The sequence below is a fragment of the Physeter macrocephalus genome, chromosome 9, assembly GCF_002837175.3.
Source record: "Physeter macrocephalus isolate SW-GA chromosome 9, ASM283717v5, whole genome shotgun sequence".
Taxonomy (NCBI): domain Eukaryota; kingdom Metazoa; phylum Chordata; class Mammalia; order Artiodactyla; family Physeteridae; genus Physeter; species Physeter macrocephalus.
The window spans coordinates 47,937,919-47,956,922 of NC_041222.1; the positions used below are offsets into that span (position 1 = coordinate 47,937,919).

The 19,004-nt window shown below is 41.5% G+C and overlaps 2 protein-coding genes across 7 annotated transcripts in view; both read left to right on the forward strand.

The window, feature by feature from the left end:
• RCL1 (RNA terminal phosphate cyclase like 1) overlaps window positions 1–6,313 on the forward strand; it is a 171,504-nt gene extending 165,191 nt beyond the window's left edge. The window contains exons 9-10 of one of the 3 annotated variants that reach the window (XM_055087205.1): window positions 2,611–2,751; window positions 5,726–6,313. In XM_055087205.1, coding sequence (XP_054943180.1) covers window positions 2,611–2,713 — 103 coding nt within the window. In that variant the 3' untranslated portion in view covers window positions 2,714–2,751; window positions 5,726–6,313. Of the gene's footprint in view, window positions 1–2,610; window positions 3,167–5,725 lie in introns of those variants that run through there. The other 2 variants (XM_055087204.1, XM_028493948.2) reach the window with 2 other exon arrangements.
• A 535-nt stretch (window positions 6,314–6,848) lies between these two features.
• The window catches only part of JAK2 (Janus kinase 2), a 168,274-nt gene continuing 156,118 nt past the window's right edge, over window positions 6,849–19,004 (forward strand). For 2 of the 4 annotated variants that reach the window (XM_055087198.1, XM_055087199.1), the window contains exons 1-2: window positions 6,849–7,264; window positions 7,759–7,837. In XM_055087198.1, the coding sequence (XP_054943173.1) occupies window positions 7,263–7,264; window positions 7,759–7,837 (81 nt within the window). In that variant the 5' untranslated portion in view covers window positions 6,849–7,262. Of the gene's footprint in view, window positions 7,435–7,758; window positions 7,838–19,004 lie in introns of all 4 variants that reach the window. The other 2 variants (XM_024126771.3, XM_024126773.3) reach the window with 2 other exon arrangements.

Here is a 19,004-nt window from a genome sequence, read left to right on the forward strand (position 1 = left end):
CCGCTCTGCGGCATGTGGGATCCCCCCAGACCGGGGCACGAACCCGGTTCCCCTGCATCAGCAGGCGGACGCGCAACCACTGCGCCACCAGGGAAGCCCCCTAGCACTGTTTTCAATTGTGAAAATTACAAACCTAAATGTTCATAAATGGGGGAATTATTTGGTAAGTTATGATGACCCATTTTGTTGAACACTGTGTAAAAAGTTAAAAAGAATGAGGGAAAGCAATAAATGTTGAAATGAAAGGTCTCCAGAAGGTGTTAAGTGAAAAAATGGTAACACAAAAAAGTATAGAATTATCTATTTGGTTTATAGAGTTCAAAACTAAATCTATAGGAAATAAGTAGGAAAATGCTTAGGGAAAATTCTGAAAAGTTACACACAAAACAGTTATCAATGGTTACCTCTGGGAAGTAAAGAGAGCTAGGAAAAGAGGATCAAGAGGAACTTCCACATTGTATACTTTATCTTTATACTTTATTAGTTGCATTTACCACAAGTAGTATGTATTAATGTTTACTTTGGGATCAAAAAGTAAAAAAGTAGCTTGCTCAACAAATATACTTATAAGCCCTTTAATGAGGATAGTAGATGCTAAAATGTACAAGACAACCTTTCAAAAGCCTTAAAACATGTCTATTCCAGTAATTAGCAGATATTTAAAAAATTTTCCAAAGTTATCATTCCTACTAAAAACTTTATCACTTGTAGTGCTGTTGATGCCCAGAGCATTTCCTGTGGGTAGTAAAAGAGCTGAATTGGTATCTAAGTGGAAAGCACACAATACTAAAATTCTTGTAGCATTAGAGTACCTAGCCAGAGAGTTTGCCTGAGGGCTATTACATCATTTCATGCTTGATTTATAACAGATGAAGGCAACAGAGGAAAAAAACCAAACCAAAACAAAACAAATGTCAAAAAAACAAAACCACTATTACACAAAAGGAGAAACCAAAGAAATAGTATTTGTTTTTTTTCTCCAAATGAATGGTTATATCAGTGTTCAGTGGGAGACAATATTAGGTGTGGATGAAAGAAGAAAGTTATTCTCCTGGTTTTTCTCAGTTTCAGTTTGAGGAATGTAGGGTAGTATCTTAGTTTCCTTGACTGCTGAAACAAAATATCACAAACCGGGGGCTTAAAACACAGAAATTTATTCTTTCACACTTTTGGAGGCTAGAAGTCCAAAATCAAGGTGTTGGGAGTGCCATGCTCCCTCCAAAGCCTCTAGGGAAGATTTCTTCCTTGACTCTTCCACCTTCTGGTAGCCCCAGGTGTTCCTTGGCTATAAATGTATCACTCCAGTCTCTGCCTCCCTTTCACGTGGTTGTTTTCTCCCTGTTGTCTCTGTCTTCTCTACTCATAAGGCCACTGGTCTACTGGATTAGGGCCCACCCTAATGACCTCATCTTAACCTAATTACAAAGATCCTATTTCCACATGTCACAGGTACAGGAGGTTAGCACTTCAACATAACTTTTTTGGGGACAGAATTCAACCCCTAATAAATGGGTTGCAGTCTGATCACTTGTTATTAATAACAGTTATTTAAAATGTATGACTTTTGCATAAGACTGATTCAGTGTGCTTTAAAGCACCTCATAGTCATTCAATTAGCATAATCTCAACAATAGTCCAGAAAGACATAGGTGACTTTAAAAAAAAAATTTCAGGTAAACATATTCAGCCATAGGTCACTGTGATAGGCCTTAGGTCCAGAAGAGAACTGAAAGGACAGAAACGTGGATAAAGTAAGACTACCTGAAAGAAGGTGCTCCCTCAGAGCCAGCTGCCCCTGCAAGGAGGAAAACACTGGTTTTCCCTTTGATCAGCTCTCATGATGTAGAGATAAAGGAGCACAGCCTCAAAACCTTAGGAAGAGAAGGCATCAAGAGAAAGGGCAGGGGGGAAAAAGGTCTAGTTAAGGACAAATTATAGACACTGGAGGTATGTAACCAGTTAGGAGTGGAAGTTAAAATTGAGAACTATGTCATGCAGCATTTTCTGGTCCATTTATGTATTTCATAGGTAACCTGAAATTCAGAGTATTTAACCACATCATTATGATGCTTTAATATCAAATCAGATTTTCCTTTGGTCAGTAGTGTAGATAGCGTGGAGTGACTACCGCAATGATTATAACTATGGCCCAGAAGACTCACAAAATTATTGTTACAGAGAAAGTAGAGTGAAGCAACTTAGAAAAGAAAATTGAACAGTGGTGACAGGAGTGATGTTTTATAGGAGGAGGTATGTTTATTTTCTGCTAACCCATGGGTTCTGTGTTATGTCTTAGATTGTGACTAATACTTGTATAGTTATGCTTGACCTTATGATTGAAGATAGAATTCCAAAATTGGTGTGTAAATTGGATTTTTAAAAGACATACAGTCCAGCACACAGAATTTAGCCAACGTTTTATAATAACTTTAAATGGAGTATAATCTACAAAAATTTTGAATCACAAAAAAATAAATGAGAGCTCATATTACAAAAAAAAAAGATATACATTTTCCCTGTTGTAATTTGAAGAATATTTTTTTCTTTTCTTTTTATTTTCTTCTCATCAGTGTACTATAATATGTTTCACTCCAGGTTATTTCATTGCAGGTACTCTGACACTACTAGATCTGGTTCAAGTAAAAAGGGGAAATTTGTCATAAGGAAGTATTTTCAAGATACCAAATACAGGAAGTTTCTTTGGCCCTTATAATGAAGAGGAAGCTGAAAAGCTAAGAGGATTCATTCCTGGTGAACTCTTTTTTTTCTCTCTTCTGTCTGTGTCAATTCTTTTTTCCCAAAGCAAGTCAGCTTTCTGTGCAACTCCATGTACGTGAATACAGATGGCAGCCATAATTTTAGAGCATGGGTAACTTCACTTTAAGAGAACAAAAAAGTCTGAGCAACTGTCTTTGAATCCCAGTTCCAGCTTCTTCAGGAGGGAGATCATGAATGGCTCAGCTTGAGTCAGGTGACAACTCATGGTGCGATCAAGGGGTATGGGTAGCAGGGTCACAAACCGTAACACAGGGGCTAGAGGCTGACTACTCTGGGTGAAGAGGACAGTTCTCAAAGAAAGAAGGCAGAATCCTTAATCTAAATAAGGACTCAGGAAGTAACGCTCTGTACACTAATAATTATGCAAGGGGAATTTCTATTTTGAAGAGTGAATCTTGGTATGGATCCTTTTATAAAGAAAAATATTTTTAGTGAATTGGTACTATAACTCAAATGTTTTAAGTTAAATTTTTTTGTGAAGTACAGCATAATTATAATAGACATTTTGCATATTTTGCCAAATAATCATCCTTACCTGAAGGAGGTTATTAATTCCTGGCTTACAGATGGGGAAATTATTTTAGTTTTTATGCACCAACATTAAACTTACTCAGTTATCTCAAGGGAAGGAGGGACCTGCTTGCCAGGAACACCTTTTTCTTTGGGACTATAATGAAGAATGAAAGGATTGATGTAGAGATATAGATATGATAAAGGGCAGAGAAAATTTTGAAAAAATTTTTTGCCATATCCAACCAAACTTTGAAATGAATAGTCCTAAAATATCTGGATGATTCAAAGTAAAAAACATTGCTTGCTTGTCCGTCTACCTGATTCACACTCCTGACTTTGTCTTTTGGTTTATATTACTAGACCTGGGATAAATTAGCCTCTCTCCATAGCTGATGCCTTCAGAAAAGTACATCTTCTCTACCCTGGAAGGAAACAAACTAACTTGTGGATCTATCCCCAGTCTTTTGCTTGATCCTGTTTCCCCTTCCAAGGGGAAGGACTTTCCTGTATCTTTTTCTGCTCTCACATTTATGCTCCTTTTGAGAATGTTTTCATTATTTCATCAGTTAATGGCATAGTTTTTTTTTTTTAAATACAAATGCAGGTCTTTGCGTTTATCTCTGTTACAACTTAGCCCTTATCACTCCTGCCCACACAGTTCCATGTCACACAATAAACTGTGACAAATGCTTCAGGATTACTGAGAACATCCAGTGTGTTTCTTATACCCCCCAGCTTGGGGATATCTATAAATTGTCCCCACCACAGCCATAATAGGCATTTAATAACTGTGCTAAGGGTTTAATACTTTTTCATCTAATCTTCAAAACAGCTCTTCAAAGAAGATATTCTTATCCTCATTATACTGATGACGAAATGGAAGCTTAGAAAATTTAAATGACTTCCTTGGTGAAAACAGTGATTCAAACCTGGGTCAGCCAGACTCTCAAGCTTAAGTTCCTAAACACTGAGCCATGGATTTCCAACCTTTGCACTAAAACCACTTAAGGACTTTAAAAAGAAGTGAATGCCAAAGCCCCATCTAACACATTCTGTCAGTCTGTTGCAGGTGTGGGTTAGGGAATGGCAGTCAGGAGCCACTGCCACCATATTCTACTGCAGTAGAATGACAGAACTTGTGGCACAACCCCATACTTGACAACTGGCTGCTAATTTTTACCTCAAGATATGGCCATACAATCAGTTTTGAATCTAAATGTGTTATCATCCAACCCAACTCACATTTCTTGTTTCTCCATGTTGTGTGAAAGAATGTCTTGAAAGACTTGGTCGAATGTCTTGAAAGACTTGTTCAAATGTCTTGGAATCCTCTTTTACCATTATCAAAGAATAGAGGAAACTTTCTGAAATATTCACCCTGGGAGCAAATTTTTAGCTATGTCACTACCAGGGATCACATAAAGAGTTAAAAAGTTCTCTACAAGTGAAAAGAGCTAAACATTACAGGGTAATATTGGCTTAAAATCATAGTATTTTTGGTAAGGAGAGAGGCTTTCACTAGTAAAATGACACTAAGCAAGTCACCTTATCTCTCTGTATGGGTAGACTGATTTCTCATCTACAAGTCTGGGATTAATATATTTCCCTTGTCCACCCTGTCTTCCCTATCCAAATCACTACTATAAAAAAGAATCCCTTCCCCCACAAGAAACCCTCAATATTTACTAGTTCCAAATGGCCTTTCCCTGCAAAAAGGCAGTGGAGAAACAGATACCATGCCTGGTTGAATAAACACATCATTGCAAAATATAGAAACATCATTTACTACAATGAGTGTATCTGTACTGTTTAGAGTTCTTAAACAGGCTTTTGCCCCCCACCCCTCCCAAAGAGAATGCTTCCATTTCCACAGTTCAGACGATTTTCATTTTAACCCTAACATTAAGGCCGCCTTCAGCACTTTATGTTCTTTACGTGGGTCTGTGTTCTGGTTTCTACTGCAGTTAATAGTTTTTGTTTGCAGGAAAAGGGAACTCTTAAGGTGGTTGCTGCTTGTAATTTCAACCTGAACATTCTAAGCAGATTTTAGATATGTTGTTGAGTCACAACTCCTATTTCTAATTTCTTTTTAGAAATTAAACAACAACAACAACAAACAAGAACTCTCCAGCATATTTTGCTTGTTAGACAGTAGCCATAGGAATGCAGTTCCCCTGTAAATCCCTTCTTAGGAGAAAACAGGGCTCTAGTTCACTACTTACTTTAAAGAAGTCAGTGTGAATTCAAGTCATTTCCTATTCTGCTATCATTTGCTCAAAGACCTTTTGCAATGGGTCTTATGTAAGAAGAAATGCAGGAGTTGCTTTGGTGAGGTTTATTTAAAGAAACCATTAAATACAAGCTTGACCTGAATCGCAGCATCATTTGTATGGGGAAACGGGCTATAAATGCATGGTTTTGTTTTTTTTTCCAGATTGACAGAAAGAAGGCTGATGATGAGTGAAAAAGGCCCTACACAGTTGGGTCACCTCTTACCACTGCCTCTTCCTTCACTGTCCTCCAGCCAGTGACCTCTTTCCCGGTCCTTTGAACTTGCCAAGCACCTTCCCTTCTCAGGGTCTTTGCCTTTGCTAGTGTTTCTGCATGAAACTCTTCCCAGATAGCCACAGGACTGGCTCATTCTCATCCTTCAGATCTCTGCTCAAACGTTAATTTCTCTGGGAGGTCTTTCCTGGCCACTATAACTAAAATAGCACACTGCCTCCTCACTTCCTGCTCCTTTACTTTTCCTAGGGGCAGTTATACTCTGGCACATTATACTGATACGTTAAAAGCATTTTTGTCGCGTTATCAGAATACAAGCTCCAGTGGGGCAAAGAGTATGTGGGTTGTGTTCACATAGCATCCTTGGGGTCCTACAGCCTGGCACACAGTAGGTGCTCCGTAAATATTTGTTGAATGAATGAATGAGGCTCTCTGGGATGGTGGAAGTTGTTTCTCCTCCTTTGCCAGGCCTTGCCGCCATTCCACAGGCATCTGGGCACCTCATCCCACCCTCACCCTTTTCCAGCAGAGGTGACTGATTGGAATCAGGCGCACGGAATTGCATTGGCGAGAAACGGTGCGTATGAACGCGTTGCCCCAACCCTCGGCGCTACTTCTCTCGGCCTAGCGGCCTGGACTGTGGAGGGGAAGGTTTGCTGCACCCCGAACGTGGGAGCAAAAGCAGAAAAAGACAACAGTGCGCGGGAGGGTAAAGTCTCTGTGCGGTGCCAGGTTGTGCGCTGGGGGCGCCTTCCCGGCGTGGCTAACTCATTCCCAGCCGCCTCCACGGCGGGCGGCGGCCACGCACACAGCCATCTACGGAGGACCCAGCCCAGCTCAAGTCCCCCCGCCCGCTCACGCCCAGGGGCCACCGCGGGAATCTCCGCGCACGCTCGCCGGCTTCCCGAGAAGCCACGGTCCGGCGTAGCCAGTCCCCGTCGGCCCCTCCGCGCGCGCCGGGGAAAGCGCGGCCTGGGTGGAGAGGCACACGCGCGCACGCGCAGTCCGGGGCCGCACGCCAGGAGCCCGCCCCCGCTCCCGCCCCCGCCCCCGCCCGGCTCCGCGGCGGCCTCAGCCAAACGTGAACCGGCCGCCGAACCCGAGGCCAACTGGGAGGCTGAGTTGGACGTAAATAGGACGTCCCAGACAGTCTTGCCTGCGGCGCTGAGAAGACGGTGTGGCTCGGGAGAGGGTGGAGACGAAGACTGTGACGGGCTTCCCGGTTGCCCGAAGTGGGAGTGGTGTGGGCTGCCGGAAGGAGAGAGGAAGAGGAGCAGAAGGGGGCAAGCAGCGGCCTCCGCTAACGGCCTCCCTGGGCGCTGAGAGGCTGGGCCGGCTCCCGGCTCGCTCGTCAGTTCGTGCCGCCGCCTCGGCCACTCGGCCCCGGGGCCCGGACTTGCGGCGCGCGTCGGGGCGGAGGGCTGCTATCGCCGCGCAGGGAGAGGCCCGGTCCTCGCCGCCGAGGGATGTGAGTGGGAGCAGAGCCCGCACGGGAGGGCCCCTGAGGGCCCAGCCTGGCGGACGCTCGGACCCTTGCCCGCTCCAGGGGCTTCGAAGATCGTGGCCGGGCGGAGGCGCCGGGTAGGAGCAGTCCCTGCGGCCTCGGGGCGCGTCCTCGTCGCCTGATCAGTGCAGCGGGTGGGTGTTATTGCTGCCTGGGCTCCGGGTGGAGGGCAGCAGTTCTCTATTCACCCTCCCTCCCACCTCCTGATCCCCGCTTTCCCCTCGCTAGTGGCAGTAAACGTCTCGGCAAGAAAATCCTCCTCTTTAAAAGGGAACTTACAACGGAGTGTCTTGCGTTGATACTTGCATCCTTATGTGTCTGATATTCCCCCTCCCCCTTTATGTATTCCTCTTTAAAATTTTCTAGACATCTGAACAGCCTAGAAAAGAGCATCTATTTCCCCTGGATTTCTGCGGTACTAACTGCTGCTTTTTTTTTTTTTTTTTTTTTTTTTTTAGGTTTCGGAAGCAGGCAAGGCAACAAGATGTGATCTGTTTCTCTTCTACAGAAGAGGCCCTTCCTCCCCTTCCCGCGAAGGTGGGTATGCGATCCTGGCTGCTGTCTTTTTGCGCTGCAGTAAAGACGAGGGTGTCTCGAGCTGTGTGCGTAGGAAGGTTGGAAGCGTGTGTCGACAGGCAGGGCTCATTGTTGCTTACTCCTTTGAAAATGGCAGTACTGAACTTTGAATATTGCTCTGGGAGGGTAATTTTGGGGGTTATTGTTGCTCTTGGATCCTTTAAGAAACGTTAATTGTTTGTTTCTCTGCTGATTGTACATTGTCTTTCTTTGCAGAGAAAACGTTGTCTGTTACCCTTTCTCCTCAAGCAGCCAAAGATTGTTGATCTTTGAACGAGGAACATTTTCAAGTAATGAGATACCTATTGAGAGGACACGTTAGCTGCTCTTGCTGGGGTTTCTGCTACCACACTGAATGCTTCGTGAATGGTTTTATCTGCTTAAGTTTGCTGTGTCGGTTGAATTTACCCATTTTGCTTTCCGGTGGTTATTAATCTGTCAGGAGAAACTCCTTTTCTCTTAATGAAAGGATAGAGGCAGCTGAGTATGTCACAGAGGGGAGGAAAAATGTGGAGAAGGAAACTACAAGTGGGACTAAGAGCGATGACGATTGCTTTTGGTTTCATAATAGGTTTGTACAAGTGAGTTGTTGGGCTACTGCAGATATTCTGATATAACACCCAACAGATATGAAGATGAATAATCAACCTTTGGCCTACCTTTCCCTACCCCCTTCACCTTTTACCACTTTAGGTATGAGAATCACTTGCTTGTATGTGCACATATCTTTTAGTGTGTAACATATCTGCAAAGCAGATGTGTCCAACATTTGCCTTAACAAGTATTTACCTGTACAGGAAAGCTACAGTACTTGCTGACTAGTTAAGCATATAATGCTTGTTTTGTCTCTGAGTGTCCTGTGTTTGGAGTTATTTAGCATGTTTTAGGGACCTGTTAAGGAATAGTTTGCTTCATTTACTGGTTTTTCCTAGTGATTTGAGACAGGTGTCTCAGGTATGGGATGGGAACATGATCTTTTCTCTACTTCACCTGGTTGTTGCTGAAAGGTGAGAGGCTTTTGAGGCAGAATAGGGAAGGACATTGGCTTTAGGGTCAGATCTGGGTTTGAATTCTGGTGTTCCTGCCACTTAATAGTGGTATTATTTAAAATCTTTTTGAGCCTCACTTTCTTATAAGATTGTTGTGAGGATTGAATAAGATTATGCATGCAAAGTAGTACATTGCTTGGCTACTGTGAAAGTCATGGCTGGGCAGGCAAAGGATATTCAGAGAAGGGCACAATGACTGCATAAGGTGATCTGCCAGTGACCAGTGTTTCTTCCTCTTTAGTATAAGGAGAAAAAGGACTTTTATGTCTTGAAGTGGTTAAGGGGTCTTAGAGCCTCTTTATGGAAAGGTTTGACCCTTATCATCTCTCCCCACCCCCACTCCCCCCCACATTTGTGCTGCCCCTACCAACTGTTGTGCTGCCCTCTTGTGGTTAACCATGCTAGTAAGAACTTTCTTTTGCTCCTCTCCCATTACTTTTTATTCTTGTCTTTTTTAGGCCCCTTTGCTCCCAGTTTCCCAAACTGTGTGCTGAGGTGACCCAGAGTGCCATTGAACTCAAGCATGAACTGATAGTTTGAGGTAGTTCACAGTTTCAACATTAGACTGACACATTGCTTTCTACAACGTCATGTTTTTGCAAAGCTGTATTTTTAGAGGTCGCTCTGATAAAAAGCAACTACTGTATGAAACAGGATACTCGAGTGTCATGTTGTCCAATTTGATTCCAGGTTTGAGAATTTGTACAGTGCCTAACAAGCACTAAGTTATAAGGACATTAACACTTAAGTGGTTTGAACCCATCTACTTAAGTATTTCTTTTGGCCTAGGGGTGCTATGAAAAAATTACTAAGACTAAGGATTTCCTAAATGGAGAAGGTTTGGGAACCTTTGCCTTAGCTTTTGGTTGGCTTTTCTGATAAATTTTTTTTAATGGGAAAACTGCATTTTTTTTTTTTTTTTTTTTGCGGTATGTGGGCCTCCCACTGCGGGGGCCCCTCCCGTTGCGGAGCACAGGCTCCGGACACGCAGGCCCAGCGGCCATGGCCCATGGGCCCAGCCACTCCTCCCGGACCAGGGCACAAACCCGCGTCCCCTGCATCGGCAGGTGGACCCTCAACCACTGCGCCACCAGGGAAGCCCAAAACTGCATATTTTAATGTTGGTCACTAATTGATTCCCCTCCCCACCAAAATTATTGATACAATTATTGATACAGCCAGTTACCAATTTATTGATAAAGCCAGTACTAGCTGATGATAGCTTAGTATATTTACTCTCCTATTTAATATCTTTATAGCTTCTGTCTAGCTCTTTCGTTTTAGACTAATCCTATTGATTGTCATTCTAGTTACTTTCTGGTTTTTCCAGTACTGTTTTTCTACTAGTATTTTTGACCATCTCCTTAAACTTAACATACCTTAAATGAAAATCATCTTTTTATACCCCTTTGTAATTTCCTTCTCTCCCAGCCATATAGGCTTTAAGTTAGATGTCATCTTTAAACTACCTCTTTCATTTACCTCATATATTAATCCATTCAACTTGTCCTATTCATATTTCTTTTGTCATTCATATCTCTGCTTCTCCCACTTTTACCTCCTGAATCCCGGGACTCTTATCCTCAGCCTAGAATATTGAAAGTCATATCAGCCTCTTAGAATCCAGTATCTCTTCCTTCTATTTATCCTCAGTATAAATGTCACTCTAATTCTCCTCATTGTGGCATTCTCTTGCCCCCAAATCTTCAGTGGCTTCCCACTTTACACTTAATAAGTTTAACTTCCTTTTCCTGGCTTTCAAGATATTCTTTCATAAGTCCCTGCCCTTTTTACTCAGTCTTTTGTCTAAGGACCCTCAACAAGCGTTCTCTGCTCTAGTATTGCAAGCTGCTTCCCATACTTTCTAATAACAGCTATGCTTATTCTGTTTTTTAATTTTCACACATGTTTTCCATCCTTCTTCCACTAAGTCCAATTCTGCACACTACTGCACTGCTCACTAGGTGTGGAATAACTGAGCAGGGCCTCAATCTCCTCAGCTGAAAATTGAGAATTGTAGTACTTTTTCTGTAAGCTTGTAGTGAGAATTAAGTGACTTAACGTGTGAAAAGCCCTCAAGACTAGGGCCTGGCAGGGACTTCCCTGGCGGTCCAGTGGTTAAGACTTCGCCTTCCAGTGCAGGGGGTACGGGTTCATTCCCCCCTCGGGGAGCTAAGATCCCACGTGCCTCATGGCCAAAAAACCAAAAACATAAAAACAGAAGCAATATTGTAACAAATTCAATAAAGACTTTAAAAATGGTCCACATAAAAGAATCTTTAAAAAAAAAATAAATAAATAAAGAATCTTTAAAAAAAGACTAGAGCCTGGCACGTTAAGTGCTCCTGGATATAAAATAAGCTCCTTTAATAATAAACTATTATCATATTATATGATGCTCCTAATATAATAAGCTATTATTATTATAAAAATTTATTTCACTACTATTATTACTACTACTATACTTAGTTAAAAGTTCCACCTCATTTGTGAAACTGTTTCTCACTAAATTTTGCTTTGTTCCTCTCTATAGCTCAATAGTTCTTTTAGTCTTAGAATATCGTCACATAGTTTAATTGTATACCATGCTTTGGTTGTTTGATAGTTATTTTTCTAGTGTTAGCCATATCTTTTCAAGTTGATTGTGTCTGCTTTGAGGAACAGTACTTAGCTTAAACACACACACAGAGACACAGTGCTGAGAACATGGGAACATTCAATAAATGCTGTGCATTAATAAGGAATTTTAGGCAGTCACCAGACAAATATTTATTCATACCTCCAATGTAAAGGTACTTTGCTATATCCAAAAGAGATGCAAAAAAGGTAAAGTAGGTTCCTTTCCTTGAGGATTTAAAATGTAATAGGTAGGTAAATAATAAAAGTTATAGATATCTGATACCACATATAGTTGAAGTGAGCAGACAAGGCTCCAGAGGAGAGGTAGAATCAAAACTGGGCAGAATTTTATTTTACATAAGAGGAAGGAACTTGTATAGGAGGTAAACAAAGGCAAAATAAGCAGGACAGGGTCAGAGAACAGTACATAACAACTTGACTGAGATGAAGGTTTGTGTGGGAGAGTAGTAAGAAATCAGGTTGAAAATGTGGATTGGAATTAGATTATGGATGGTTTTAAGTGCTAGGATGAGAAGACTGTATCAACGCTTTGCTTCATAGGTAATAGACAAGCTTTAAAAGTTTCGGATTGAGAAGGAACTTTCTCAAAAAAGTATTTTAAGAAAATCACAGTGGCACCAGCACTGGGTAGAGTATGAGTTGGAAAGAGAACTGATAAAGCTAGGAAAATAATCTGGGCCTGAGGTAATGAGGATTTGGCTTTAGTGAAAATAAGACTGGAGAGATGTCACACAAGGCTTAATTCTGGACTGAATAAGAAAGGAGGATGTAGTGGGGGGAGGGAGAGGAGTAACCAAAGATGACTGAAGTTTTGATCCTCAGTGACAGAGGAAATCAAAGAGTGTTGAAAACTCTTAAGATATCTGAGAACATGTGCTTTTGGAAACCCAGAGAGGTTTAAAAATGTGGCCAAAGTTACTCATGTAGTTGGTGACAAAAAAAAGAACTAGGGTTTTATTAATGACAGTACTGACAGAAATAGGTATGAGGTATTAGTAGCTGGTTGACGGGATACAGACAACTGGGCTTATATTTTGGATATGTTGAGTTTGAGGTGACAGTGGGGTAAGTAAGTGAAAATAGATAGCCAGACAGTGGGACAATATGACTAGAACTTAGTAGAGAAATTTAAGGCTGGAATTGTGCTTAGAGAGAAGAGCAGCGCATCTGAGATTGAGCCTTGGGAACTGCACATAATTAGAGAATGGGTGAAGGAAGAGGAATTGGCAAAGGCGACAAAGATGGAGCAGTCAGTATGAGAGGCAGATGGGTGGGTAGGTTAAGAAGGTGGGATTGATTAACAAGTTTACCATTGTTGATCACTGCCAAGAAGTGAGAAGAATCAGAATTTTAAAAGGTCTTGGGACTTCCCTCATGGCACAGTGGTTAAGAATCCGCCTGCCAATGCAGGGGACACGGGTTTGAGCCCTGATCTGGGAAGATCCCACGTGCCGCAGAGCAACTAAGCCCGTGCGCTGCAACTACTGAGCATGCGTCTAGAACCCTCGAGCCACAACTACTGAGCCCACATGCCACAGCTACTGAAGCCCGCACGCCTAGAGCCCGTGCTCCACAACAAGAGAAGCCACCGCAGTGAGAAGCCTGCACACCGCAACGAAGAGTAGCCCCTTTCGCCACTAGAGAAAGCCCACGCGCAGCAACCAACACCCAACGCAGCCAAAAATAATTAATTAATTTTAAAAAAAAAGAAAGAAAAAGGTTTTAAAAATATGTACTGCTGTTTTTCCTAATATAAAACCTAGAAAAGCAGAAGAAAGAAGAAAATTGCTTATGGTTTCCCCATGCAAAAATAACCATTGCAAATATTTTGTTCTCTCTAGTATAACAAAAAATTTGAATTTTTTTGAATTTGACTTTTGGTTGATCAGTGGAGACTTCTATTCAAAGCTCTCCATCCCTGGGACTAATGATGAGAATTTAGACACAATAAAGACTAGGAAGTATTTTTTGACAGAATGTTTGTTACTCATCTGTGTCCTCTCATATCACACTACACAGGGGCCCATATTCCTTATGGGCATTAGCCCTGCATTTGTATTATTTGAATGAGTAGACATTCAGTGGTTAGCATTAGACATTCATTGGTCTTGCAGTTTAGACAAATAACCTCTAGGTGCAATTGTACTGGTAAGATCTGAATAAAATGATAAGGTATTAATTGCCAAAAGGACAGAGAAATTCTTGGTAGATAACTTATAAAACCGAAGGTAGCAAAATTAAGAGTATTCAGATTAGGAGAATTGGAAAGGACAAAGGAAGTGTTATCTGTTTTTGAAGCCTGTACAGTATAGGTACTCTAAAGGTGAATGAGGTAGATAGTCCATGGGCTATTTGTTTGCTTGAATGAGTATTTTGATCTTCCCAAGGACACTCTTCTACCTTTTTTGGTATTAGTCCTTGAGAATAGGGCATTCATTATTGCTTACTAGGTTATTTTAATAAATTCTGATTATGAAATATACCAGCAGGTAATATTTTTATAATATAAAAGGTAGTGTGATGTGAGGAAGTACACTGTTTTGGAAATCGGGGTCAAGGACTGACTGCTGTCAATATGGTGTGTGATTTTGAGCAAGTCACATAATCAGTGATTCTTGTTTTTTTCTCATTTGGAAAATGAAGGAGTGGACTAAATTTTTTTAGAAACTGTTTACTTTAAAAAGGTGAAATCACATGGTAAAGTGTGTATAAAGTTTAAGAAGTAAATGGCTTAAATGTTTATAACAAAAAACAGCAGCCCCTTGCCTCTACCCACCTCCCCCCAATCTCTGATTCTTGTTCTCCAGGAAACCACTTTCAAATGTTAAAACAGTGTCTTCTGGTACTTACCTCCATATGTGTAAATAACACAATCCACCATCATTAGGCCCCTTTCCTCCAATTCTGTATCTACCTGTACTCTGCCCTTCCCTCCTTTACAATGTATGTACTATTCAGTGTCCCATGTAAGGCTTCTTCATCTATTTGGGTAGAGGAAACCATCTCCTTTTGCCTTCAAGGACTTTAGCACTGCATTTCTCTCTCCTTTTCTTGCATTCTCAATTTTTCCCTCTGCTGGATCATTCCCATTAGTATGTATTATAGTTGCTATTACTTTGTGACAAAACCACCCCAAAACTTAGTGATGAAAAATAACTACTTTATTAGACTCATATTACGAGTCAGTACTTCAGATAGGGCACACCAGAGATGACTTGTTTCCACTCTACAGTGTTTAGGACCTCAGTTGGGAAGAGTTGCTGGCTGGGGGTAATTTGAAGGTAGAGGGCTAGAATCATCTGGAGGTGTCTTCACTCACATGACTTGTAATTGACACTGGCTGTTGACTGAGATCTCAGCCGGGTCTCTTAACTGGAACATGTACATGTGGCTTGGACTTTAAAATATCGGGGCCTCAGGGTAGTTGGCTTTCTTACCTGGTGAGTCAGGGTTTAAAAGTGAGTATTTCAGTGAACATGGCGAGGTGGGGGTGGGGAATAGACTCTGCTTCTTGTGTTACCGAACCAGGTTCCTTTGCCTGATGTGCAGGAAGCCACATGCTGAGATGCTGAGGTTTGCAGCAGAGAAAATGTTTACTCATGGGGCAGCCAAGTGAGGAGACTGGAGAACAAATCTCAAATCTGCCTTCCCGAAGGTGAAGTGCTTGGGATATTTATGGAATAAAGGAGAACGGTGGTCTGAGGCATGGGGAAAGGTGATTGGAAGCAAGAAAAAAGTGCAGTAACTGAAGTTCTGCGCAGGCACAACTGAGCTACATGCTTCCTCATGGGGTGCATGTTCAGAAAATGGTGGCATTAGCATGATCTGAGGGTGGAGCTTTTGGTCATCTGACATGAAAAGGTGATCCATTGGACAATCAGGCAGTCCCAGTTGAATGGGTGGTGGTCTCAGCTGGTTTGAGCTGGTCAAGAACTAGGTCTAAGTTCCTGAAAAACAACTTAGGCAAGCATTATTATAGTGACTTATAGTCTAAGGTGTTATCTATGAGAAAGCTATTGGGAATTTAGATATATTGCTTGGCTAATGACTGTTAGCTATATGGATTTTAAAATCAACTAAAGGCAGGTGATTAAAAGCAAGTGAGTCAGGTTAGGTTTGGTGGACCTAATCAGGTTAGCCCTCGGTATAAATTGGGGAGTGGCAAGGTCACATTGTGGAAGAAAACATGGGATGGGAGATTTTGTTATTGCTGTCTCTGGACAATATTATTGCCATTTTGCCACACTTCACATCCCTCCTACATCCAAAATACACTAACCCCTTCCTCAGAGACCTCTAATTCACATCCCATAATGACATCGCTCAAAATCCAGTATCTCATTGAAATCAGCTCCAGATGAAGATGAGAGTCCTTGGGTATGGTTTCTTGAGAATGATTCCTCTTTAACTGAAGTCCTGTGAAAAGACAAGTAATATGCCCCCACATAATTAAACTACAAGATTGGAAAGGCATGCATTAACTGCATTAGACATTCCTGTTCAAAAAAGAGGGAAAAAGGGAGTCACACGGCAGTCTATAGCAATTCCGAAACCTGGCTGTGTGCATGATGGCAGTTCCTTGATTAGGGTTCAGTCCTAGTCCCTGGAAGTTGTTCTTAGTGGGCTGTGGCATCTTCTTTTGGTCTTTGGCTTCACCTTCTGAATCATTTTTTTTTTCCCCAGAAGAACTGATCTGTGTTTGCCACTGAGTAAGCGTCTGAGCTTGCTTCCTGCCTGTAGTAGTTTGGGGTCCAAATGCCTCTTTTTATTTTATATTATTACTGTCCCTTTCATTCTAAGCTAATGTAACTCCAGTAAAAACTTTGTGGACTTCCTGTGTGTCAGTTCATAATCTACTCCATCAGACAAAAGTCATACCCACAAATCTGTTTTGAGAGGAACTTTTTCCTACCTTAGGCTTCTGTGAAGCTGCTGTAGAACAATATCCTTAAGATCCTAAGGTAATCTCTTGTTTGAAAGGATCTGTGAGGTACTGATTCAGATCTTTCTGAGGTCTGAACAGTGGTCCCACTCTAGATTTGGTTTTTGCCTTGAGGCCCTTTTGTTAAGAACATTTTGCTGCTGAAAAGACTGTTCTTAGCCCTTTACATTTCATTGAAATTCCACTCAGAAAGCGAATAGCTCATTTTTTATTTCCTCTTGCTGCTCTTTCACGTATAAAGGCAGATAGAAGAAGCTAGCTGTTTCTTCAACATTCTACCTAGAATCTTCTTAATTTATTAAGTATATGTTTTATTTTCCATGTTATAATAGGTGATAGTTTTGCTAAATTTTACTATATAACAAGGGTCTTCTTTTATTTAGCTTTCAATAGCATTTCGCTCATTTTCCTTTAAGCCCTCACTGACAGCCTCCTTGAGGCTGTTAAGTTTCCATTAAATCTCTTCAAGGCCCTTTAAATTTGTGAACACAAACTCCAGATGGGTCCCTATCTGTTCCTGGCTTTACTAGAACTGTTCCCTTATGCAGTAGTTCTTAATCAGAATTACCTAGAGGGCTTGTTTACACACAGATTGCTGGGCCCTGTGCCCAGAGTTTCTGATTCAGTAGGTCTGTAGTGGGACCTGAGAATTTGCATTTCTTATAGGTTCCCAAGTGATGCTGATGATGTTGGTTTGGGTACCAAACTGTGAGAGTCACTGATTTAAACCAGTATTTGGCAGTATTTCTTTTAAAGAACAGAGAGTAAATATTTTGGGCTTTTCAGGCAAGATTGTCTCTAATGCAACTACTCAACTCTACCATTGCGGTGCAAAAGCAGCCATAAATGAAGAGACATGTAAAGCTTTATTTACAAAACAGGCAGTTTTGTAAAGCTTTCTTTACAAAAACAGGTAACTGTCTGAATTTGACCTGTGAGCTGTAGTTTGCCAGTTCCTAATTTATACCATTACTTGACTCCATAGTGTCTTCATGCTGCTGCCCCAGTTCTACTGCCTTTTGGAGCAAAGCTCTTTGGAAGAGTTGTCTCTATTTGTCTCTTCTTTTTATTCTGTCTTAAAATATTTATGTCCTGCTACCTGGCTCTTTGGTGGGGCTAATAGCAGACTCTGGGAGGACTCATGCCAAGGAGTACTTCCCAGAACTTCTGCTGCCAGTGTCCTTGTCCTCACAGTGAGCCACAGCCACCCACCGCCTCTGCAGGAGACCCTCCAACACTAGCAGGCCGCACCACAAGACTTGCAGGATCTTAGTTCCCTGACCAGGGATTGAACTTGCGCTCTCTGCAGTGGAAGTACGGAGTCATAACCACCGGACTGCCAGATGAGGACACCACGTTAGTTAAATTGGCAAAGAAGGATTCGATCCCAGACAGTTGACTCAGCAAGGTCACCCACCATCCTAGAAGTCTTGCTCCTGGTAGCTGCCAAGCTTACATCTGACTAAGTTTAATTCATCTTCTAAAATCTTTTTTAGAAACTCTGAGCCCTGGTCTTGACTATGATGGACAAGTCTTCAAGGAGGATTCCAAACAAAACTAATATGGCACTCAATCAACTTAAATACAGAAATGAGCTGAAAAATGGTTCCAGTAAAAGGATTCTTCATGTTGAATAATCAAGTCATTATTATAGCATTATGACAAAATGAAGACTCATCTTGGTCTAATATTTAACTGAAGGTAAAATCAAAATATTTATGATGACTGGAAATTTATTATATCTAATTTTTTAAGTACTAGGTTCCCAGAGTTCCTTCAATAATTTTTCTGGGATAGCCTCATCCACCAGAGGGCAGAGGGCAGAAGCAAGAAGAACTACAATCCTGCAGCCTGTGGAACAAAAACCATATTCACAGAAAAATAGACAAGATGAAAAGGCAGAGGGCTTTGTACCAGATGAAGGAACAAGATAAAACCCCAGAAAAACAACTAAATGAAATGAAAACTCCCCTAACATGGGAAAGGAAATAGCCATCCAAGTCCAGGAAGTGCAGAGAGTCCCATACAGGGTAAACCTAAAGAGGAGCACGCCAAGACACATAGTAACCAAATTGGCAAAAATTAAAGACAGAGAAAAATTATTGAAAGCAGCAAGGGAAAAACAAAGAATAACATACAAGGGAACTCCCATAAGGTTAACAGCTGATTTCTCAGCAGAAACTCTACAAGCCAGAAGGGACTGGCATGACATATTTAAACTGATGAAAGGGAATAACCTACAACCAAGATTACTCTACCCGGCAATGATCTCATTCAGATTCGATGGAGAAATCAAAACCTTTACAGATAAGCAAAAGCTAAGAGAATTCACCACCATCAAACCAGCTCTACAGCAAATGCTAAAGGAACTTCTCTAAGTGGGAAACACAAGAGAAGAAAAGGACCTACAAAAACAAACCCAAAACAATTAAAAAAATGGTAATAGGAACATACATATCGATAATTACCTTAAATGTGAATGTATTAAATGCTCCAG